Below are 23,965 nucleotides of genomic sequence, written 5' to 3'. Positions count from 1 at the left end.
CACAATAAAAAAAAAAAAAAAGCAAAACAACTGGATATACCTTTGGAGAATGATTGCGCTATCTGGGGTACAGTCACTAGTCCTAATTAACAAGGCATTTAGAAGAGTTTCCCACCGATGCCAATGGTGTCCTCTTTACCCTTCCGATTGTTTGGCGTGCAGTGATATAGGTTCAGCGCTCCTGATTACTGCTTTCCCTTTTGCTGGTTTTCAGCTCTATATTCTAATCCTGATCGCCATTGCCATTTGTGCTGGCACCATGGCTTGCCAGTATTTCTCAATTGTCTGTTTTATGGGGCTTTTCTCGGCAGGGCAGCTAACATACAACTTAAGGAATAATTATCGGAGGATGGGAAGCTTCTGGGAATGGTAGTGACTCTTAAGAATGGCTGGCAGCAGGCGGAGAGATGCCATCAGTGACTCTGAGAGTGGCGGGCAGCAGGCGAAGAGATGCCATCAGTGACTCTGAGAGTGGCGGGCAGCAGGTGGAGAGACGCCATCAGTGACTGAGTAGCGGGCAGCAGGTGGAGAGATGGCATCGGTGACTCTGAGAGTGGCGGGCAGCAGGAGGAAAGATGCCAGCAGTGACTCTAAGAGTGGCGGAGAGATGCCAGCGGGGAGACTCTGAGAGTGGCGGGCAGCAGGTGGAGAGATGCCAGCAGTGACTCTGAGAGTGGCAGGCAGCAGGCGGAGAGATGCTAGCAGTGACTCAGAGTGGCGGGCAGCAGGCGGAGAGATGCCAGCAGTGACCCTGAGAGTGGCGGGCAGAAGGCGGAGAGATGCCAGCAGTGACTCTGAGAGTGGCAGGCAGCAGGCGGAGAGATGCCAGCAGTGACCCTGAGAGTGGCGGGCAGCAGGCGGAGAGATGCCAGCAGTGACCCTGAGAGTGGCGGGCAGCAGGCGGAGAGATGCCAGCAGTGACTCAGAGTGGCGTGCAGCAGGCGGAGAGATGCCAGCAGTGACCCTGAGAGTGGCGGGCAGCAGGCGGAGAGATGCCAGCAGTGACTCTGAGAGTGGCAGGCAGCAGGAGGAGAGATGCTAGCAGTGACTCAGAGTGGCGGGCAGCAGGCGGAGAGATGCCAGCAGTGACTCAGAGTGGCGGGCAGCAGGCGGAGAGATGCCAGCAGTGACTCAGAGTGGCGGGCAGCAGGCGGAGAGATGCCAGCAGTGACCCTGAGAGTGGCGGGCAGCAGGCGGAGAGATGCCAGCAGTGACCCTGAGAGTGGCGGGCAGAAGGCGGAGAGATGCCAGCAGTGACTCAGAGTGGCGGGCAGCGCTGCTACTTATGGGAATTCTAATATTGAGGCTGGAATTCAGATAATTTTGTGGTAAGATGAAGCTGTCAGCCAAACGCTTCTTCCTCTCCCACCACCCGCATAAACCTGCAGGCAGCCTGGCTGAGAGCATGCATTTTTTTGGCTGAAGCTTGCATGAGAAGTCATCCCAACATTCAAAAGACTGACAGCTTTTCCTTCCAGTTCTCACCCCAAAATGCTGCATGGATCCTCACTGGGGAAACCAGGATAAGCAGTTGCAGACTCCCCTGGTAGCAACTTATCTCGCATGAGAACAAATGATTGGGATGCTGAAATCTGCAGTGTATACATGGCCCAAAGCCTCCATCCATGTATGGAAGGGTTTCAGCTCTAATTGTTAACTTGTCTTTAACCCCTTAATGGTATTTGATGCATGGATTCAATGTGAGCTGAGCACGTCACTTTTTGCTCCATGATTGATATTTTCTACATGCTGATACATCTTTTGTACCGGTGCAATTTGCTTATGTACACAGCCTAGCTCCTGCTCTGCCCACTAAGATCAGCGTTCTCACCGATCCCAGCAGTTTAACCCCTCATATGATGCTGTCACTAGTGACAGCAGCACATGCAGGGCTTGACAGATGGAGATTGCTTCTTCTGTCAGCCCAGTGGCACCCCTGCAGTGTGATCGGGTTGCTTTGGCATAGAACACAATCCATGTATGTATCCCAAAATGTTACCACTGACAAATACAACTCATCCCGCAAAAAAAGCAAGAACTCCTACAACTGTCTGTGAAAAAATAAAATTACTATGGCTCCTGTAATGAGACCAAGAATGAAGAAAAATAAAATGCTTTCTTCTTTATTGGTTCCAGTCTCATGTTCAATCATTAGGTCTCCCCTCCCCTGTCTCACGGCTTTCTGATTGCCGTCTGTTGATGCCCTCCTAATGGTTGACAGTTTGGGACCAACAGAATCAGAGGGTCACTGGCCTGAATTGTGTGCCCTCAGATTCAGCTTTCCCACTGTGTGGATGAGTGCAGGGGCACCGATGTTGGCCAGATCCGGTGATCCAGCCGACTACAGAGCAGCGCTTACAAACTCTCTAGCAAAAGCGTTTCTAAGCACTGCGCCCCTTTGTCTAGGAGACCAGCTACTGCTGATAGACTGCAGAGGTGGTCAGTAACCTAGGCAACCATTAGTAAACAATAGACTTAAAAATCCATTTTATTAGCTCAATATAAGATGAAGGATATCAGTTTAGAGTGGTATAGAGCCGGTAACAAAAGTCGCCATAGTTAATAAAAAGCACAGAGGTAACCAAAGATGAAAGAAAGTGTTGTGTAGCTGCGTTATTAACCCACGCCTGCTAGCTAGGCTTCTGTTTTATGTCCCCCCCCCCCTTTTTTTTTTTTCTATCTCTTCTAAAGAACATTTAGGCTATGTGCCCACGTAGCGATTTCTGAAGCAGAATAACCCTGAGCAGAATCGCACACCCTGCTCCTGGGAAAACGCATGTTTTTGCCAATATATGGTATGCAGAATTGCGTGCGATTCCGCAAAATTAATGAGCATTCTGCGTTAACCGCTAAGCGGTTAAAAACGCACCATTGGTACAACATGTGCGTTTTTCATTAAAAATCAATTGGATGCTTAAGCATTTCTGCAGCAGAGTCGCTTGTCTAAAAGCGCTGCAGAAATGCTTAAAAAACGCTACGTGGGCACACAGCCTTAAACCTGAGACAAAACCGGACTCCTTCCCAGAAAACGTGCGTTTTTCCGCGTTTTTTGCGCGTTTTCTGCGCATTTTTGCTCAGAAAAACGTGCGTCTTTGATGTGTTTTTTTTCCGCGCATCTTCTGGACCATAGGAAATAGCTAAAAATGCCGACTAAAGATTATTGAACATGCTGCGTTTTTAGCCGCTAAGCGTTTCCTTAGCGGTAAAAAAAGCATCCATTGGCACAAAAAGGCCAGAAAGCATTAAAATGAATGGGAAGCTTATTTTAAGCGTTTTTGAAGCGGTTTGACGCCTAAAAACGCTTAAAAAATGCTACTGTGGGCACACAGCCTTATAGTGGTGGGGGGTTTTATTTATTTTCAGTTTACTGCTTTTACAAAATTATATAATTTTCTATCAATCTATCTCGTGACTGTAGTGTAGCAGTACAGACAAGTGTATTATGGATAAATGGCTGTAATAAAAATTGTCAGGTGTACATGCAAATCGCATTTTGCAGAGGTGTGCACATTCGCAAAGTTCAGGGTCTTTTTGTTTTTTTCGTCCTGGTAGAAACACATGGTTTGAGTAGTTCAAGGTTAAAAACATTGCGCTCCCCCCACAGGAGCAGCACCATGCCTTTCTTTAGTGTGTGTGCACACGCTGCGGATTTGGCCGCTGCGGATCTGCAGCAGTTCAGCAGTGTACAGTAGCATGTAAGTCTGTGTGATTTACAATCCGCTGTGCACATGCTGCAGTTTTTCAACTGCGGAAAAGCTGCGGTTTTGAATCTGCAGAAAGAAATGACATGTCAATTCTTTCTGCAGATTCTGCTGTGGTTTGCCACCTATTCCATTCTCCAGGTGTCAAACCGCAGAGGAAAACCGCTGGCCAATCCGCAGATAAACCGCAGGTCATTTTACCTGCGGTTTTACCTGCGGATCTGCAGATACAAATCCGCGGGTGAATCCGCAGCGTGTGCACATAGCCTTAGACCATGTTTGGTTTTTCAATGACTAAAATGCATGTTTTACTAAAACTCTTCACTCCTAAAATGTCTATCAATCCGACCAGCTCCTCCTGTTCTATAACATCCCTCCTGCAGATCAGAGATCATTTTCATCATGACAGGTCCCTTTAAGGGTGTGTGCACACTCTGCGGATTCTGCTGCGGAATTTTCCACGCAGATTTGTCTCAATCCGCAGGTAAAACCGCAGGTCGAAAGACCTGCGGATTTTCTGCAGATTAGCCTGCGGTTTTCCCCTGCGTTTTGACACCTGTCATCGAGCAGGTGCCAGACCGCAGTGGAATTCGCACAAAGAAGTGACATGCTGCAGATTTGAAACCTCAGCAAATCCACGCGGATTGTGCACTGCGGATTTCATTTCCCATATAGACTAAAAGGGTACTGTACAACGCAGCAGAAACTGCTGTGGATCCGCAGGGCCAATTCCGCTGCAGATCCGCAGCAGAATCCGCAATGTGTGCACACACCCTAAATGTTCTCTATGGTGATGCATACAGTATCATTGCAAAAAAGTCTCCTTCGCTGCTGCTGTGCGGTCTTGCGGCTGACTGGAGCCGCTGTGGAGCGGGGACGCCAAAACCTTGTTATCTAGGGTGCTAACCTCCGCTGCCTGCCGGGAAGCATATAGCGGACATCTCAGGGCTTCATAGGCCATATGTGGTATTACCTGGGATTTTATATTTCTCTATCACTTCATTGGGGGTCACAGGAACCATCAGTTTTAGCTTAGTGTCAGTAGGAGGTGGACATGGGTCTTTCTTGAGACCGCTATCTTCCTAATGTGCGTCGTTTCTTCTCAGGTTTCCGGAGGGATACAGTATGAATAGTCACTAACTGTACTCCCACGCAGAGACTGAGTAGTTTACTGCCACCCCGTATCCTCATACGTCTGTTCGGCAGGACCCCAACCCCTAACACAGAAGCGTGTTCAGGTGATCCGGACCCGGTCCTGCCTCCGTTCGCCTACACACTCGCCCCCCAAGAGCCTGTCGGTTTGAGGAGACGCAGACCCGTGTCCACCTCCTACTGACACTAAGCTAAAACTGATGGTTCCTGTGTCCCCCAATGAAGGCTTAGAGAAACAGATTTTACTGTAAGCGGCCCAAAATCCTGTTGTTTTTTTTCTATACTGAGTCCACCTGTCCTTCTTTGTATTGTGATTAATTGACTACTATTATTTGTATCTATCATAGATCATATAGTGGAGATGACGTACTAAGTGTGGGTTTATTAGATTTATTGATTAGTATGGTGTGAATCGTGCATACGTTTGATCTATTGGTCTTTTTCCCTGACCTTTTTGTTACTGTCATGTTCTAAGGGTTTTCTTTCTAGGTGTTCTTTTAGCAGGGAGCAAGTTCTCCCAGTATGACTGTTTTTTGCCATTGTCCCTTATGCAGACTCTTGGGTGATGTATAGGGGCGTGCAGACCATACTGGGGAACTGTGCATGGAGTCTGGCTTTGTTTAGTAGCCTATGGGCTATGAGGACTTGCTAAGCTGCGAGCACTGCCTGAAAATAAATTTTGGATATGTTAGCACAAAATATGACTGTGGGAGCGACAGCCTCTCTCCTGTCTGCTCATACAGTTTGTGGGGTGTCTGTGGAGAGAGTGGAGTAGGCCGCTGCCAGTCACCCAGCTGCAGTTTATCTCCTTGGGAACATTATTGACTTTTAAAACCCTACATGCCCAATGTGCCTTTTCTCTGACTTTTTTAGTTGAGCAGCCTCATTACACATCATATGGTCGTCGGAGTCTTTAGTCGGCCGTTCCCAGTCGCTCATATGTATGATACGTCACAGGTTATATCAGCCATTAATGAAATTCTTTGTTGTGTTTGCAGATTATGTATATTTTGAAAACTCCTCCAGTAACCCGTACCTGATCCGCAGAATCGAGGAGCTGAACAAGGTAGCAGAACTTCAATTAGATCCATTCAGGAGGTAATTAAATTTTTTTAGCGGCATTTGACTAAAGCGTGTCCTCTCCCAATGTAGACTGCAAACGGTAACGTGGAAGCCAAAGTGGTGTGCCTGTTCCGTCGCAGAGACATCTCCAGCAGCCTGAACAGCTTGGCTGACAGCAACGCAAGTAAGTTCTGGTTTGTGGGACTTGTACAGTTTTGAGTGGTAATTTTAACAAGAGCCAAAAGGGTTGAAAATAAAAATAAAAAGGCACATTACTTACCCTTTGGCTATCCAGCGATGTATCTATGCAGCTGCCTTCCGATTTTGTTGACATGGTGTCGTCTCATCTAGAACACGTGAACGCTACAGCCCTTATGAAACCTGAAAAATGCTTTTTAAAAGGCAGTGGATGACTAAAAAGCTTATATAAAGGGAATCTCTCAGCAGAATTTGACCCTTCAATCTAATTTATATGCACGAGTAGCTCTTTTAAAGACAAGTCCAGCAACACCTTTATATGGCCAGTCCAATCCTTCATTACTGAGTAATTAGCCTTTGAATTGATATGAATATGAGGCTGAAGAGCTATGGGAGATCTGAAGCCTCCGTCACCCCAGCACTATTCCCCACTCAGTGCTGCTGCCTCCTGTATGACTGATAGCCTCGCTACTGTGTGACTTCAGGCAAAGGAGCCATTAGTCAAGCAGGAGGAGACAGCGCTGGGCCGGGAATAGAGCTGTAGTGACAGTTGCTCAGGGCTGCTGAGCACGGTGATTGTTTGCAGCGCTGTGAATGCTGCAGACCGTGTCATTCTACATTCTCTACACGTTGGCTTCCTATTAATTGAAAAGGGTATTTGAATCGTAACTCAAAGCATCTGTCTTCCCCACTAGGAACAATTTCTTGCACCATCTTCCCCATTAACATCTGTGTGTTTTGGATATAGGCCATGAATAATCCATTAATGTGTAACATTTAAAGGGAATCTGTCACCCCTTTTTTGAGATATCATATAATATCATCATTCAATTGTGTGTCACATAAGGATTCTCTTAGTACTTTTGCTTCCCCCTGACCCCGCACCTTTCATGCATAAATACCTTTTTTATATCAGTTCAGATGTATGTAAACTGCCACGGTCCGGTCCTCTGGACGGGGCTTATTCACCTGCTCCCCCCTCCCCGTCTTGTTCTACACAGGAAGAAATGCATAGAGCAAGACAGGGAGGGAGGGGGGAAGCAGGTGAATAAGCCCCGTCCAGCGGACCAGACAGTGGCAGTTTACATACATCTGAGCCGATATAAAAAAGGCATTTATGCATGAAAGGTGCGGGGTCAGGGGGAAGCAAAAGTAATAAGAGAATCCTTATGTGACACAATTGAATGATATCATTATATGATATCTCAAAAAAGGGGTGACAGATTCCCTTTAAATTCCATTTCTCTATCGCCTTATTGGGGGACACAGGAACCATGGGTGTATGCTGCTGCCACTAGGAGGCTGACACTATGCAGAAAAAAAGTTAGCTCCTCCTCTGCAGTGTACACCCCACCGACAGGAAGTAGGATGTTCAGCTTAGCTTAGTGTCAGTAGGAGGTGGACACGGGTCTTTCATTAGACCATATCTACCTCAGTGTGCGTCGTTTCTTTTTAGGTTTTCCGGAGGGATACAGAGTGAATAGTCACATCTGTAGTCCCACAAAGAGACTGTGTACTGCCACCCCGTATCATCATAGCTCTCCACACGGGACCAAGAGCCCCCTAACACAGATGTGTGTCAGGCGATCCAGAATGGTCCTGGTCCCCCGTCTCCCACCCACTCGCCCACCAGAGCCTGTCGGTTTGGAGGAGACGCGGACATCCTAAGAAAATTCACGGACGTCTTTACTTCACTGGACAATGAGGTACCTCTCTTTCCTCAGGTTTCCTCACACAAAAAGAGCGAGGAATCACGGCTCCTTCACTCCTTGTGGCAATTAGGTACAAGGCCTCCATGCTGGCTTTCCCCCTCCTCTCCCTGCACCTTTCTTTACTAAGGGCTCCTGCCCTCCTGGCTGCACTTAACTTATTCATCTCTGCAGCCGGGCTTCATGCAGAGATCTATGTCGGGAGCGGTCGCCGCGGCGGTGGCTCCGCGCCGCCCCGCGTTCCCCAGCAGCCGCCGCAGTTACTCCAGGCCCCGGCTTCAATTTGGGCCTTGTTCGGCGTCACAGCCACGCCCCCGCCTTCATCCTCGGGCGGGCTTTTTTCCCGCCCGTTTCGGGCCCGCCCACCGCTCTCTCCCTCTACGTCCTGCGTCCCTGAGGCGGCGCACGGCCCCGCCCACTCCCCCTAGCCTGCCTACTCTCTTTAGGCTGCGCCATCTTCGGCCTTGTAACAGTGCGGTTGATTCCGCCTAATCTCCGCTCGGCCTAAACTGGTATAGTGCGGAGCATATTCCACTTATAGTAAGATAAAGCTGGGCCTCACTATCCGCAGGCCAGTGATGGCGCATTGAATCCATCTTTTCTATGGAAACTGATGGGAATTGTGCTATAGCGATTAAGTCTCTCATGTAAACAGTGCAGCCATTAGTGTAATAAGTACCCCGAGCTGTACTATCATTAATAGTAATATAGCCGGGCAGTCACTAGCGTAATGGTGCTCTGGAAACGTGCGTTTACCGACGTAACAGTGCTCCAGAGCCGTACAGTCGCTAACGTAATTGTTCCTGGGCATCGTGTAGTCACTGGGGTAATGGTGATCTAGAGCCGTGCAGCCCTAGATGATCGTAACCCAGTGCCACAGGCCATTCTAGGCTGAGCGTGACCTCATTCGTCAGATGCGACCTATAAGCAGCTTGAGCCTGGGCTGAGACCCGAATGGGAGACCAGCCTGCGCTCGCAGGTCCGGGGTCATGCACAAAATTCACTGGCGTAATGGTAATCTTCTGCCGCTCAGTCTCTAGTGGAATAGTACGTCCAGTATCATAGCACACAAGAGCCATGCAGTCGATGGTGTATTAGTTACCCCTTGCGGCTGTCTTCTGTGTCACGATCCACTCTGCGTCCGCCCAAGTACTTTGGACATGTTCAAACTTGCCATATGGCGTCTGCCTGGTAGAAGTTTTCTCTCGCACGTCTTGCCTCGGAGATCTGACTTTGTCTCACGGCTGTTGTGGTTTCTGCGATCGCAGATCCATACCCTGATTCTCGGCGGAGCAGGACTCGACCATTGCTTCACACATAATGATTCGGGAGCCTCGGCATAGCAAATGCTTCCATATCTCCTGCTCGCAAGCAATCCGGACGCTGGCATCACACTGCTCGAAGCAGAATGATGAGCTGTTTCTGTCCCTTCACTTCTGCAGTGTTTGGGACGGATTTCCAGCTGGATAAGAAGTCAAATCTGTGTGACCCGGCAATTTTCTGCGGTGGCTCAGTGGATAAAGAAGCTGACCACAACTCGCAGATCTAGTAGTTGGAACCCTGTCGCACAACGGAGAGTAGAGTTTAGTCTCCCACTGATTCCAGGTCTACTGTTCTACTGTCAAAAGAATTGACTGGTCAGAATATGCTTTAATACAGACTGCGCGGTACGGCTTACCACACATGAAGCCATTATTCTATCCCAGGCCCAGACCACAACACAGAAGCCGTTATTCAGCCTAATGTTGTCAGGTACCTAGGCCTAGACCGCACCGCAACACAGAGCGGCTGTCTCCTATATCCTTCTCTGGGTTCTCTCCACGCTGATTTGTTCACAGGTTACTTAGAGCTGTTGGCAGCTATGCTATATCCGCTATCCAAGCTTCAGACGCAACACCTACCAGGTATAGTGGTTGAAATGGCCGTATTACTGTGGAGACGTGTCCAAGGTTGACTGCTCCAATGGTACTGGTGTTCAGTACCGTATTCAGGTGAGTCACACCCCCTCGTATTCAAGTTCCTCGCGTCCTATTGCAGCAGTATTCTATCCTTATCGAGCATTTGGATAGTCCTCTGCCAGACATGGTTAGTCGATACACGCCATCTTTCCGGTAATTCAACCGTACCCAAGGTCGAGAGACTATACCGGATCGGCTCTACTGTCCCATTGGCAGATGAGTCAGGAGCGTCCTCTCTCACGTTCCTCAGGGTCCTTTGCAGCGTCTGCCTAGCTCCCGTATAATCGACACTCTAGATGAGGTGACGGCATTTATTACCTCCAGCGGGCAGCAGCTGTGCTTTCAAGTGTCTTTCATGTGAGTCTAAGACATGTTTCAGCTGCTTATTTCATAGTCAATAACATCTGTGGTCTGTTAGCAGTTAAACGTCAAAGGCTACCAGGTCCAAACGGAGGGGATCTCTGTACCACAGGGCGGATTTCAGTAGTAACATATCTGTAGACTCCACCTTCAGGTAGGTCAGACACTCTCGTGTCAGGTACGGATGGTCGAGGTTTACTGTAGCAGGATCTGGACCCTAGGGGTGAGTTACTCCACAAGAGTTTTGTCCCACTTTCTGTCCAGTTACAGTACCGTCTGCAGTCTAGCTTTACTGCCCGGTGTGTTACACCTATCATTAAGGTTTGGCTAATAGTAGTTTATAGGTTCTAGTATGTCCCAAGGGCCTTCGAGCTACCACATTACCTACATTCCTTATTTGTCGGAACTTACCTATCCTTTCTTACAGACACCAGATAAAGCCTCCAGCGGATCACAGATGTGACTTTTGGCCGTGACTGGAGCAAGTATCTCACCTCAGACAGGAGTGGTATATCACTCTGCGCAAGTATCGACCAGGGTAGAAAGCTGCTCCAGTCTTGGATCTAAGGATGAGTCTGGTGATAACATGTTTCTTATTTCAGCCGGAATTGTATTTTTTTTTCTGTTTTTCGGGCGCGTGTTGTCTTAGACTTAGGCACGTGGTTCTACACACTGTAATCCTCTCCCTACTCTGGAGGGACCAGGATGGATTCGGCCGTTTACATCGTAATAAGAATTGACCTTCCTTTCATCAGCCTAGTCGTCTTTCTGGGGTCTATTTGGGCTACCTAGAGCCAACTTTCTTTGCAGTTGCCATACTTCATGTTTTGCCGTGGACTTTCCTGGCTCGACTGTTTGTTGTTGTAAGTCTAGCTAGGCTAATTTTTTCTATATTCGCCCTCATCCCTGTAAGTGGGGTTTATCTTCCCCTTGATTTCAGTCTGAAGGGGCATCCAGTAGTTTTCAGTCTACCTGCTTAATCGAGTGATCAGTTGTCTCTTCGTAGCCAACAGGTGCCTACATTGCAGCGATGAGATCCAGGTTATCCCCTGGTTCCATTCAGTATGTTTTCAGTGTTCGGTTCTTTAACAGGTTCTCAGGGCCTGCTTTCAGAGCTTGTCATATTCTCATGGAACAGACTTCAGCCGTTTCCAAATAAGGAGGCGCCTCGGTGTATCTTTCTCCTAAGCGCTTCACAAATTAGACTACTTCTGCGACTACGAACCCTCCAGTTCCAAGTTCTCTGCTACGGCCTTTCCTCGCCCAGACGTTCTGCTCTCAGGGATACCAACGTCGAATTCACACAGTAGTTAGCAGGATCAACCTCAAAGCACCCGCCGCTATAGGGTGTCCTGCCTTAGCTTCCTCTAGTGTGGCGAAGTTCTATGGACGCGCGGCCTAGTTTGCTCAGAGAATTCTTCCTGGAGACCGGTTGGTAGATTTGACCGTTCCTACTGTCCAAAAAATTTTTCCTTGCAGGGAGACAGTTTTTCGCCTAATTGTTCCCATCTAAGGGTCCAGTTGGCTTTCTGTTCATGAGCGAAATTATGCCCATCTAGGTCCCTCACCAATTTTCCGTTCCTTCCTTGTAGCTCCAATAGACCAAATTATTAAAGAGATCACCGGAAGGACAAGCGCCCCCCTTCCTCAGTGTCAGCCTCGTCGTTTCTTCGGTGCCTCTTCCTCTGCATGACGTTTGGAAATCTAGGGTTGAGCCCATCCTTGTTTTTCAGGAAGGAAATTTCTTCGTTTAACATTTACCTTCTGTGAATCGCAGGATTTTTCCTTATTCAATGAAGCTCTTATCCAGTTCCTGATTCTTCAAGGCTTTGGCGATGTCCGCTTTTGCACGAACGGGTTCATTTCCCCGTTTTAGTTGGTATCTTTCTCTTTCAGACTCTCAACCACTCCTGGGGTCTTACAGAGTCTGTAACAGCTGTGGTGCACTTCCTGTTTATCAAAGGTCCACTCTCCGTCATTCTGAATTCCCTTTCTTTCATCCGCCTCGGACTTTCCCTTCATGACGTCCTCTCATCAGGCTACTTGGCCACAGCAACGCTTCTTCTCAAGCTCAGGCTTGAAGTGTAGAGTTCCTCGGGCCTTCAGGTTAAACTTCTGTTCGAGGAAACTGGTCGGCATTAGTAGGGTTGCCGGCTCAGGAAGGACTGCATTCTTTTCAGTACGACGCACTCTGCCCGAGCAGTGTGTCTCCTCCTGACTGTACTCTTGGGGTCTTCGTCGGGCACCTTTGCAGTGCCATGATATGTTCCCCACAGGTCCATAAGATTTTCAAAGCCCATGCCTAGCTTCGGCAAGTACCGATCGAGGTAAAAACTTCGCAGGTGATGAGGATGACTTCCTCATCCGGATGGAGTTATTTGCTGTTCCCTCCCCTTGGGGACTGCTTTGGGACGTCCCATGGTTCCTGTGTCCCCCAATGAAGCGATAGAGAACAGGATTTTTTGTTGCTTACCGCAAAATCTGTTTCTCTGAGCCTTCATTGGGGGACACAGCACCCTCCCAAGTTGAACAGCACGGTTTACTGTATAATATTGTTACAGTATGGACTTGTGTTTTCTGTGGTTTTTATCTCGTTTACAGATTGCTTCTCCTACTGATTTCTCACTAACTGAACATCCTACTTCCTGTCGGTGGGGTGTACACTGCGGAGGAGGAGCTAACTTTTTTTCTGCATAGTGTCAGCCTCCTAGTGGCAGCAGCATACACACCATGGTTTCTGTGTCCCCCAATGAAGGCTCAGAGAAACAGATTTTATGGTAAGCAACTAAAAATCCTGTTTTATCAAGAGGTGCAGTTGAGATTGTAAAATAATTTGTGTTTGGTACATCTAGATAAGTATTAAAGCTGCAAGAAACTGCTACGGCGTGTAATGTATGGAAGTTACTGGCTAGTTACCTACGGGAGCATTGAACCCACCATGGAAAGTCTGCTCTGCTCTCCTTGTTCTCTATAGATATCTATACAAGTCTGATGTTGATTTTCCACCCTTTTGTAGGAGAATTCGAGGAGGAGTCAAAGCAGCCAACGGTGGGCGAACAACAGAGACACCAGCTGAAACACCGTGAGCTCTTTCTGTCCCGCCAGTTTGAATCCTTGCCGGCCACACACATCAGGTATGTGCATGTTAAAGGCATAAAAGACTTTAAAGGGAACTTGTCACCTGAAAAAACGCGGTTAATATGCAGGCTAATAGTGTTCAAAACCTGCCTGGCGTCAGCAATTAGATCCCCACTACCGGGAGGAAATGAACTTTATTCCGTCCGGCCGGAAACTTTATGGTTTCAGTCACGGGAGCTGGGGCCGTGTATAAAGTACAGCGGCTGTAACCACGCGCCGACACTGACTGACAGCAGCTCAGTATTAGTAACAGCTGTCAGTCAGTGCTGGGGTGCAGTTGCAGCCTCCACTCTATACCACTGCTTGGGGGGGGGGGGGAGATAAGGTTTATTTCCTCCCAGCAGCGGGGTCTAACCGTCAGGCAGGTTCACAATGCTGTTACCCTGCAGATTAACCCCATATCTGCAGGTTAAAACAGAGTTGGACCTCCAGCGATCTGTTTATTAAGCTCCCTACTAATGGGGAATCCTGACAGATTCCATTTGTGTGATCCATTTTAGGAACAAACAAATGTAAAAGTGATCTGTTGCATCATTTATGCAAACGGAAGCAGAGGGGGCCGCATTCACTACCATGCGGCCTGTCTGGTTTCCGTTTGTTCTAAAAACAAGAACAAAGCATGCAGCAGACAGAACAGGTAAACTGAAGGTGTGAACTTTGCCTAAGCCAGAAATTCCTAATGGACTATGATTTTTATGTTTGTCTAGGTGGAATCTATAGACTGCCACTGTCATTATTTTTTTTTTTTTCTCTGCAGGGGTAAATGTAGTGTAACCCTGTTAAATGAGACTGACATGTTGAGTCAGTATTTGGAAAAAGAGGTAAATGCATCATATCACTGCTTCATCCTTTTCCTCGTCTCATTTTATTTTGTTTGTTTTTTTTTTTTTTTTTTTACTAATCCTACTTGTGGTTTTAGGATTGTTTCTTCTACTCGCTGGTGTTTGATCCAGTACAGAAGACTCTGCTGGCTGATCAAGGAGAGATACGGGTCGGTTCTAAGTATCAGGCAGACATTCCGGACCAATTAGCAGAGGGTGAGTAACTGGACACGGGTAAAATTAAGTACTGGATGCTAAAGGGGTTCTCTACACAATTGTTTAATTTGTCAGATTGGGGCTAAGGTGGTAAAATAATAAGATATACTTTCCCCCTGGATTTTGCTCCAAACCCTGGCACTCTTCACTAGACTCAAAGTTCACTGATTGTCTGCTGGGATCCCCCTGCTGCCAATTGGTCACTGGTGGTCAGTGATGGGATTGCTTACAGTTTGGCAGAAAGCGACAGGACTGTGAGCGAAACCCAAGGGTTAGTAGATAATCTTTTATTTATTTTTACCACCTTGGCACCTCTCGCAAATTTAATCAGTGAGTGGGAGAACTCCTTTAAGTGCTATTTGCACGGTCTGGAGCTCTTGCAATTTCCCATGAATAACCTACTTTTATCTTTCAGGTGAATCCGATAATCGAAACCAACAGAAGATGGAAATGAAAGTGTGGGATCCAGAGAATCCTCTGACAGACAGACAAATTGACCAATTTCTTGTGGTTGCTAGGTAGAGAGTTTCGCTCACTTGCTCGTTGCGATTTCTTCTCTAATGTTTTTGGCGGCATATTAAAATCTCATCATTGTCCTGATCTCTCCTTAGAGCTGTTGGCACATTCGCAAGAGCCTTGGACTGCAGCAGCTCAATCAGACAGCCGAGCCTACATATGAGTGCTGCAGCTGCTTCTCGTGACATCACTCTGGTTAGAAAGAAGCCCTTTCATTTTTGGTTTTCCTTTTATGGTTTCACTGTTTGAATTTATGCTGAGTTGATGCAAATCGCTTCACAGGACTCAGTCCACCGTCCACGTTGGCCATCTGTGGCCTCTGGACTGGAGTCTTGAGAACCTTCACCTTCCTTTTGGCATCTCCAGTTCTTCATTTGATTAGCTGGTCTGCCAGAACGTTGAGATCAGTGCAGGCCGGCTGATGGAAGGAAAAAAAAAAGAGCTGCAGGTGTCGGGAGGTAGGAAGCGTATCTCGGGACTTCTGTCCGGCGACCACAGATTACTGACGTGGCCGATAAACCCAGGCTCCCGTGAATCGATTAGAAAAAAGACACTTGGCTACAAAGATTTATTGCATCTTCAATAAATATCTTTATTGCTGGCTGACATTCTCAGATGTGTCCAAAAATTTATGGTTGATGGATTTTTTTATTTTATAATCTAGGTTTTATTTGTATTAACCAAAAGAGAAAAAATTATCCTGGCAGTAAGGAGGTTAGATGTCTTTGCAAATACTGATGCAGTGAGTTTTATGCTGATCTTTTCTGCTTTTTTTTTCTTTTTTTTCCTCTAGTTTCACGCTATGGATACACTACAGAGGAACGGTTACGATCTTGCACGTGCCATGTCTACTCTTGTCCCTCAAGGAGGTCCTGTCCTATGTCGGGATGAGATGGAGGAGTGGTCTGCATCAGAAGCCATGCTATTTGAGGAAGCTTTGGAAAAATACGGAAAGGATTTCAATGATATTCGGCAAGACTTTGTAGGTTGAGTGACTGCTTTGATCTGTGTTACTCTAGTCCCCCTTGCCTCTTAAATACAGAAACTAAATGCCCCATTTTTTGACTCTCTTTCAAGCTGCCTTGGAAGTCTCTGGCTAGTATTGTCCAGTTTTACTATATGTGGAAAACTACAGACCGATACATCCAGCAGGTAAGAAGTGTATATGTTCTAAGTATTGTTAAATAACTGGTACATTAGGATTAAAAATGGCATCCTACCCATTTGGGTTCTTCCTGCAGAAACGTCTGAAGGCTGCCGAAGCTGATAGCAAACTGAAACAAGTCTACATCCCAACCTAGTGAGTGAAGCGCTTCTTTGTATTCTATGTAATACGTTGGAATGTGTTTTGTTTTCAATGACACACATTTTCTCATTTAGCACCAAACCTAACCCCAATCAGATTATTTCTGTCGGAGCGAAGCCTGGACTCAATGGAGCCGGATTCCAGAAAGGTCTTACCTGTGAAAGCTGCCATAGTAAGCTCACTCCAAACCTTCATTTGTCCCAATCTCTGTGCATATGCTGTTTTTTACTCATGTATTATCCTCCTTCCCCTGTTACAGCCACAGTGTCAGCACAGTGGTATGCATGGGGTCCACCCAACATGCAATGTCGCCTCTGTGCTTCTTGCTGGATTTATTGGAAGAAGTATGGAGGACTTAAAACGCCAACGCAACTTGAAGGCGCAACTCGCAATATCGGGGTACGATGCTGATCATTCTGAAATCGTTGTTCCCATGCATATTAAGGGGGAGAATTAAACCTTTTTTCAACTTTAGAAGAGAACATTAACTGCTGTAATAAGGGGTAACATTTTTTCTCTTTCAGTGACAATATTCTTTTCTCTCTTTAGGAAGCCCACCCTCGTACCCATCTCTCTCGGCCTGAAGCTCAGAGCTTGTCTCCATACAGCTCCAGCGCAAACCGTGCTAAGCTGTTGGCAAAGAACCGGCAGACGTTCCTCCTGCAAACGACCAAATTAACCCGCATCGCACGTCGCATGTGCAGAGATATCTTGCAGCCTAGGCGAGCTGCACGGCGACCCTATGCCCCGATCAACTCAAATTCCATTAAAGCAGAATGTGAGTTGTCCAAAGAATCGTGATCCCCCCCCCCCCCCCCCTTTTCCCTTGCCTTGTAACTTGAGAACTTACCATGTGGCAACCACTCTGACCAGGTTCCATTCGGCTACCGAAAGCAGCTAAAACGCCTCTGAAAATATCGCCCTTGGTGCGTCCACCGTTGGCAGCCATTGTAAAAGAGCTAGGTAAGAAGTAGATTTTTTTTTTTTTTTTTTTCCTTCCATTTTTTGCCTCCTTGTTTTTATGGACTTTATAACCCTTTTATGTTCTGATAAACCTTTCTGTTCTCTAAGCTGCTCAAGCACCGCTGAAACCGAAGACTCCTCGGGGAACAAAAACTCCAATAAACCGTAATCAACTGAGTCAGAGTAGAGTCAGTACTATTGGTGTACTACCCGCCAAAAGAGCATTTGAAGCAGTAAGTATAGGGTTACTGTTCCACACATTGACTCTGAGCTGTGCGATGTAACGATGAATAAATATAAAAAGTACTATACATATTATATCCCTGCAGGTACTGATAAAGAGAATCTGTCACCAGGTTTTTGCTGCCTAATCTGAGAGCTGCATAATGTAAGGGCATGGATCTTGTTTCTTTGTTACTTACTGGGCTGCTTGCTGTAGTTTTCATAGAATCACTGTTTAACAGAAATGTATGATCCCTGCAGGACTAGTAAACCTTCAGCCAAGTAGCCCAACCTGCCCCAGACACTGGCAGATTTCTACCTATTAACTGTGTATAAATAAAGCTGTCAATCAGCAGTGTAGGGGGGGTTATACAGAGCTCATCATTTAGAGAACTGCTAGATCTGCAGCAGATAACTTATCAAAACTAGAATAAGCAGCCCAGTAAGTGACATCACTGGAATCAGGGTCTCTGCCCCTAAATCATGCTGCTCTTTCAATTCAGTTTAACTGCAGCCTGGATTCTCTGATAAGGACTGCATGCAGCCAGTAAGGGGGTTAACATATGACGCTCACTTCCACATTGGAAGTGAACGGAACTGATGATGGTACGAGTTCACGCACCTATGGAGGGTCGTGCATGTTGGTCAGGTAATGTGCACATGTACTGTTAATTAGAATAGGACACATGCACGATATCTGCCTATCCTCCACACGTCCCAGCAAGTTGTGTGGGTCGTAATGTTAACCCCTTACATTCAATGCAGGAGTGAGTAACACATGATAAACCCTTAAATCTTATTCTGCTGCCTTATAAAGCACCAGCATAGAGTATAAAGGGGCTCTCAGACTGAAAGAAACTAAATCCACTTCACCCAAAAGTCAAATCTGATGTGTACAGACTATAAACTGTGTTCCAAATTATTATGCAAAAAGAGTTTAGGAGTGATAAGGTTAGAATTTTTTTGTCATTTAAACTCATTGATGGTGATGTGTGTCAGGGCTCTTTATATCACTGAAAGCAATTGCAGATTCCTGTGCAGATTAGTTTGGCCGGTGTGTCCAAATAAAGGCAAGACTACTTAAGAAGGCTGTTCCACATTATTAAGCAGCCTACATTTTTTGCCAAAATGGGAAAGAAGAAGGATGTGTCGGCTGCTGAGAAGCAACAAATTGTGGAGTATTTAAGTCAAGGCATGGCTACAATCAACATTGCCAAGACACTTCATCGTGATCATCGCACAATCAAGAAGTATGTCGCTGATTCCTAGCACACACGTGTGCGTGCTGATAAGGAAAAATTGAGGACTCTTTCCAACAGGCAATTGCGTCAGGTTAAAAGAGCAGCTGCAAAAATGCCTTGTCATAGCAGCAGACAAGTTTTTGAAGCTGCTGGTGCCTCCAACGTCCCCCGAACAACAAGATGCAGGGTCTTTCAGAGGTTTGCAGCTGTGCGTAAGCCATCCTGTCGACCACCTCTATCCACTGCACACAAGGAGAAACGGCTCCAGTGGGCCAAACGATACATGAAGACTGACTTCCAAACTGTTCTGTTCACCGATGAGTGCCGTGCAACGCTCGATGGTCCAGATGGATGGAGTGGAGGATGGCTCGTTGATGGACACCCCATGAAAACACGGCTAAGGCGCCAACAAGGAGGAGGTGGAGTAATGTTTTGGGCTGGAATCATGGGGAGAGAGATTGTCGGCCCCTTTAGGATCCCTGAAGGGGTAAAGATGAACTCCATAATCTATGTGGAGTTTCTAAAACAGCACTTCCTGCCATGGTTCAAGAGGAAGAACCGTGCTTTCCACAGCAAGATCATTTTCATGCATGATAATGCACCGTCTCATGCTGCAAAAAACACATCTGCATCTCTGGCTGCTATAGGCATAAAAGAGGACAAACTTATGGTGTGGCCACCATCTTCCCCTGACCTCAACCCCATTGAGAACCTCTGGAGCATCATCAAAAGGAGTGTCTATGATGGCGGGAGGCAGTTCACATCTAAGCAACAGCTCTGGGAGGGTATTCTGTCCACATGCAAAACAATTGAAGCACAAACCATCCAAAAACTGACATTCAATGGACGAGAGAGTTCAGAAGCTTCTTTCCAACAAGGGGTCCTATGTGCAAATGTAACATCACCGAGAATAAAGTTCTGACTTGAAAACTGTTTGATTTCTTTTTGTAATAAGCTGATAATGCTTATAATTTCACAATTCACCATTTTTTTGTTCAAAATAAAAATAAAAAGGTTGAAAACTCTGCTGTGCATAATAATTTGGAACATGCCTTCTGAGTGTTTCTTATATTTAAAAATATACTGTTTTCATAGGCAGTTTGTTCAAAAACATTGCAATTATACTAGAATATTAGATGACTGGAAAATAACATTGACTGCAATTCATATAGGTAATTTAGAGAAAATATGAGGAAATATTTTTTGCAGAATAATTTGGAACACAGTGTATAGCTAAGCACACCACTAGAGGTAAAGATTTTAGTCCCAAATCTTCATAAAGAGTAGGGTCTTGCACTCCAGTCTTAATGAACAGAGCGCTGGAATAAGATCCGCCAAATTCATAAAGTGGCGTACACCTCTTAGTAAATTTGGCATTTCTTTAAGCTGGCGGAGCCTCGACAAGAAATGTATACTCCCGTTAGAAATGGATTTGCCAGTTGCGCTCGACCACACTCCCTGTTAAACTCAGCTGAATTTTTGGGGGTGAATGTATAAGTTGAGTTGTTCAAATTATTGTTTAATCTGGCCCTGTGTCCTTTAATTATTTTACTTTATATGTAGTTGTTAAATCATCAATTTTTCATCTATCTCTTCTCTTAGGTATCCGGCGTGGGGGTAGTTCCGCCATTCTCTGCCAATGGTCGTTCCTTCTCATCAGGTGTCCGTTCTAGTAATCAACCCAATGTCAAGAGGCAGAAACTCAATCTTGCCGATGCCCCTAATCCTGTCGTTTTTGTGGCTACTAAAGACACAAGGTGACTAAAATCCTAGTTATTACCAGGGCTGTGGAGTCGGTAAGCCAAACCTGCGACTCCGACTCCTCAATTTCCCTTACACCGACTCCACGACTCCGACTCCACGACTCCGACTCCGCGACTCCGACTCCGCCTCCGCGACTCCGCCTCCGCGACTCCGCCTCCGCGACTCCGCCTCCGCGACTCCGACTCCGCGACTCCGACTCCGCGACTCCGACTCCGCGACTCCGACTCCGCGACTCCGACTCCGCGACTCCGACTCCGCGACTCCGACTCCGCGACTCCGACTCCGCGACTCCGACTCCGCGACTCCGACTCCGCGACTCCGACTCCGCGACTCCGACTCCGCGACTCCGACTCCGCGACTCCGACTCCGCGACTCCGCGACTCCGACTCCGCGACTCCGACTCCGCGACTCCGACTCCGCGACTCCGACTCCGCGACTCCGACTCCGCGACTCCGACTCCGCGACTCCGACTCCGCGACTCCGACTCCGCGACTCCACGACTCCGACTCCACGACTCCGACTCCCACACATATTGCTTATATTTAAGTGAAAAATTTATTGTAGTACAATGTGAATCTCAGACATTTAATAATTTTTATGATCCAATAATCAAGATATTTAGATAGAACAGAATATATATTGGTGTACTACCCGGTTTTCATTCTTTTTGGTACAGATACGATATGGATAGACAGATATGGATAAATGGATAGAGCAGATTTCTAATCTGCTTTTGCTATTGAAAACATTATCTATGAGCTCAAAAACCTTTCAGGTGATGCAGTTTTTTAAAAAGATGATCAGCTTTTGCAGCTGAAAAACGTATCCTCAAAAAACACAGGAAAAACGCTGTGTGTGAATGTAGCCTTAGATCAGGAATATAACAGCCATTTATAGGACATTTCATAACTTTCCCAAACTCCTATGAAAAAATATTCAGCACATCCTGCATTGAATTACTGTACCCAATTTATTATATATTTTAGGAGTCGGTCCATTTTATACCGACTCCGACTCCACCAAAATGAGCACCGACTCCACGACTCCGACTCCACAGCCCTGGTTATTACCACCTACAGAGTCCAACTTCTACAGAAGTGAAAACCATATGCAAAAGTTAAATTCTGATAATCTAGAATCCTTGAGGGAAGCACCAGAGTTCTAGAATTTTGACATCACAAGGTGTATGTTTACCGGGCTCTCCAGGGTCCATACCCATGTGTGAGCCTCAGTACCACCACGGCACAAAACGTACATTTTAAGAGCCCATACCAGCAAATGTATGCCCCAGATATTCTGTGAGCGCTTCTCTAAGGGAAGAGTCAGCCGTATAATTTGGACAAAGATCGCGACGCAATGCTCAGACGGGCCGTCTGCTCTCCCTAGATGAGCGTGACAGTGTGTTTCTATGCAGCTGTCGCACTTGGGTGTGGAGAAACAAATTCCAGTCCGTGCACTGCGACGCGATCCTCGTCAGTTATGTGGCCGTCTGGCTCTTCCCTAAGACTTAATCTACTGTTACTTACTAAAGGCCTGTTATTCTGGCATAGGATTTCTAAACACCATTGTGCCAGGATTAATGGCATTTTACAGTATTTTTTTTTATGATCTTTTTCTATTCCATCACTTAGCATTTTACTTGATTGTTTTCTCCATTTACAGATGCTTAAGAAAATCCCTATCACACATGGAGATGCGCCGAGCTGCCCGACGTCCCAATCAGCCTCTGAAGTTGAAGCTACCATTGCCCCCACGACCATCTGGGCTCCTGCCCTCCCTCACTACACCCCATCCTGCCAGTACAAGTGAACCAATTGTTTTGGAAGACTAAGGGACTTTTAAAAAAAAAAATTAAAAAATGACCATCCGTAGAAAACAAATTCTGTCCCCTTCACCCTTCCTAGTCAGTACTGCTCACTCGGTGCTTATCTCACTGGCAAATACACTTGAGGACAGAAGGACCCCCGAGTGAAGACCTCCCATTTTGAAATCCAGCTCCCAAATATCACCCCTCCGACCTAGCAGCGACGGGGCCTTGTTTTTGCTCTTTCACCTCCCGTCTTTCATTTTACCCACGTCCTTTTATTTTAATGTATATTTTTTTTCTTCATATACTTCCTTCCCTAATTGTTGGGAGTGCTAATGCTCTCGGCTTGCGTCCCCAATTAAATTTTTTTTTTTTTGTTTTTAGGTTTTGTTTTTTTTTTGTACAATGAAATGAGGTCCACCAGTAAAATAAGGGAAAAAAATGCACTGCTTGTCCATGGGTGCTTGCCGTTTGGTTAATATAGGACAGAACCATTAGGACTTTTTCATAGGTTTATAATATTTGATCACACATTTATGTGCGTACATTCAGATTTGGGCTCTTACTAATCGACTTGTGATTGCTGCTTTCTTGTAGAAGTTTTTTTTTTTCTATCTGAAAGAATTTGAATTTTTTTTTTCTCCTGAAGTTAACTACAAAGATGCTCTTAATTACATTACAAAGTCATTTTAGGAACCAAGTTTGGCAGCACAATCTCATTCTGATATAATTTTATCACTTCATTGTTATCTATAACCGATCATACAGAATGGGGGCTAATGATGTAAGACCATTTCTTCCCGTTAGTCAAGGTGCCCCCATGCTAGTGGCTTTCTTCACTTCTGTGCGCTCTTCTGACATTCATTGATCTCAGTTATCCATTTATTGTGCCGTATTACAGAGGCCACAAACATTTGGGTGATTTTAAAGGGGTTGTTCACTTTTCGGGACTTTTTTTAAAATACTCAAATGCATGTATTTTGGGATAAACATACATTTTTTTGCTACTGAGTTTCATAATGACATATTGCTTGGTTTGCATTCTGTAGCCTCCACGTTTCGCTGCTTATTGTTGGCTCCGGGATGATTAAAAGGGGTTGTTACCTTTTCAATAACTGATGGTCTCCTCCTGCAGGTTATTACATATAGAAATAATCCACACTATACTCTCCTTCCTCTGATATACTGGCGAGTCTCTGCCGCTGCTACTGGGGTCTGACTTTGGGTGTGGTGCCGACGACATGGCAGTAGCCAATGTCAAACCCGGGAGCCACAGCGGAGACTCGCCAGTGACGCAGGGAATGAGAGGAAGTGCTTTTTAATTCCTTATAATAATCAGCAGTCGGAGACCAATATTTATTGAAAGAGAACAGCCCCTTTACTTAAGGATTTGTTGGCACGCTATGACAGTCTTAACCACAAGGATTTATCTTTTTTTTTTTTTTTTTTTTCCTTCTGTCTTTTTCTGACCTCTTGTCTGATTTATGACCATAGTTCACATCAACTCTGAAAATACAGAGAAACAAAAAGCCTGTAAGAGCCAAGCGGTGCAAATTTGTAATAAAACCACATTATGTTTTTTTTTTTTTTTTTTAGCCCTTAATACATTGAAGTAAAAGAAAATTCCTCAAAGGCGGACAGCTTTTTTTTTTTTTTTAAAGCCTTGGTCACACTGCCGTATAAAACGGCTGATTACTATCTGGTGTTTTATTGGATAGCACTCAGCCTAATGTTTTACTATGGGGCAGTGCAGGTCTGCGAATATTTTCTCAGGCCGAATCGAGGTGCTGCGAGTGCATCGATAACATGGGACTGCACTCGGATGTCATCA

General features: G+C 46.0%; 1 protein-coding gene across 1 annotated transcript in view; it reads left to right on the top strand.

The window, feature by feature from the left end:
* MTA2 (metastasis associated 1 family member 2) overlaps positions 1–23,141 on the top strand; it is a 33,076-nt gene extending 9,935 nt beyond the window's left edge. Inside the window, exons 2-18 of the mRNA XM_073554655.1 lie at positions 5,852–5,919; positions 6,006–6,099; positions 13,157–13,274; positions 14,036–14,099; positions 14,198–14,315; positions 14,731–14,833; positions 14,927–15,026; positions 15,625–15,813; positions 15,909–15,983; positions 16,073–16,131; positions 16,212–16,309; positions 16,397–16,536; positions 16,687–16,915; positions 17,011–17,100; positions 17,209–17,333; positions 20,166–20,320; positions 21,990–23,141. Coding sequence (XP_073410756.1) covers positions 5,852–5,919; positions 6,006–6,099; positions 13,157–13,274; positions 14,036–14,099; positions 14,198–14,315; positions 14,731–14,833; positions 14,927–15,026; positions 15,625–15,813; positions 15,909–15,983; positions 16,073–16,131; positions 16,212–16,309; positions 16,397–16,536; positions 16,687–16,915; positions 17,011–17,100; positions 17,209–17,333; positions 20,166–20,320; positions 21,990–22,158 — 1,994 coding nt within the window. The 3' untranslated portion in view covers positions 22,159–23,141. The remainder of the gene's footprint in view (positions 1–5,851; positions 5,920–6,005; positions 6,100–13,156; positions 13,275–14,035; positions 14,100–14,197; positions 14,316–14,730; positions 14,834–14,926; positions 15,027–15,624; positions 15,814–15,908; positions 15,984–16,072; positions 16,132–16,211; positions 16,310–16,396; positions 16,537–16,686; positions 16,916–17,010; positions 17,101–17,208; positions 17,334–20,165; positions 20,321–21,989) is intronic.
* The last annotated feature ends 824 nt before the right edge of the window (positions 23,142–23,965 follow it).

The sequence above is a fragment of the Dendrobates tinctorius genome, unplaced genomic scaffold (genome assembly GCF_039654945.1).
Source record: "Dendrobates tinctorius isolate UK_male_01 unplaced genomic scaffold, ASM3965494v1 ptg000211l, whole genome shotgun sequence".
NCBI lineage: Eukaryota > Metazoa > Chordata > Amphibia > Anura > Dendrobatidae > Dendrobates > Dendrobates tinctorius.
The sequence above is the reverse complement of the archived record's forward strand: the minus strand, read 5'-3'. Positions and strand labels throughout refer to the sequence as shown.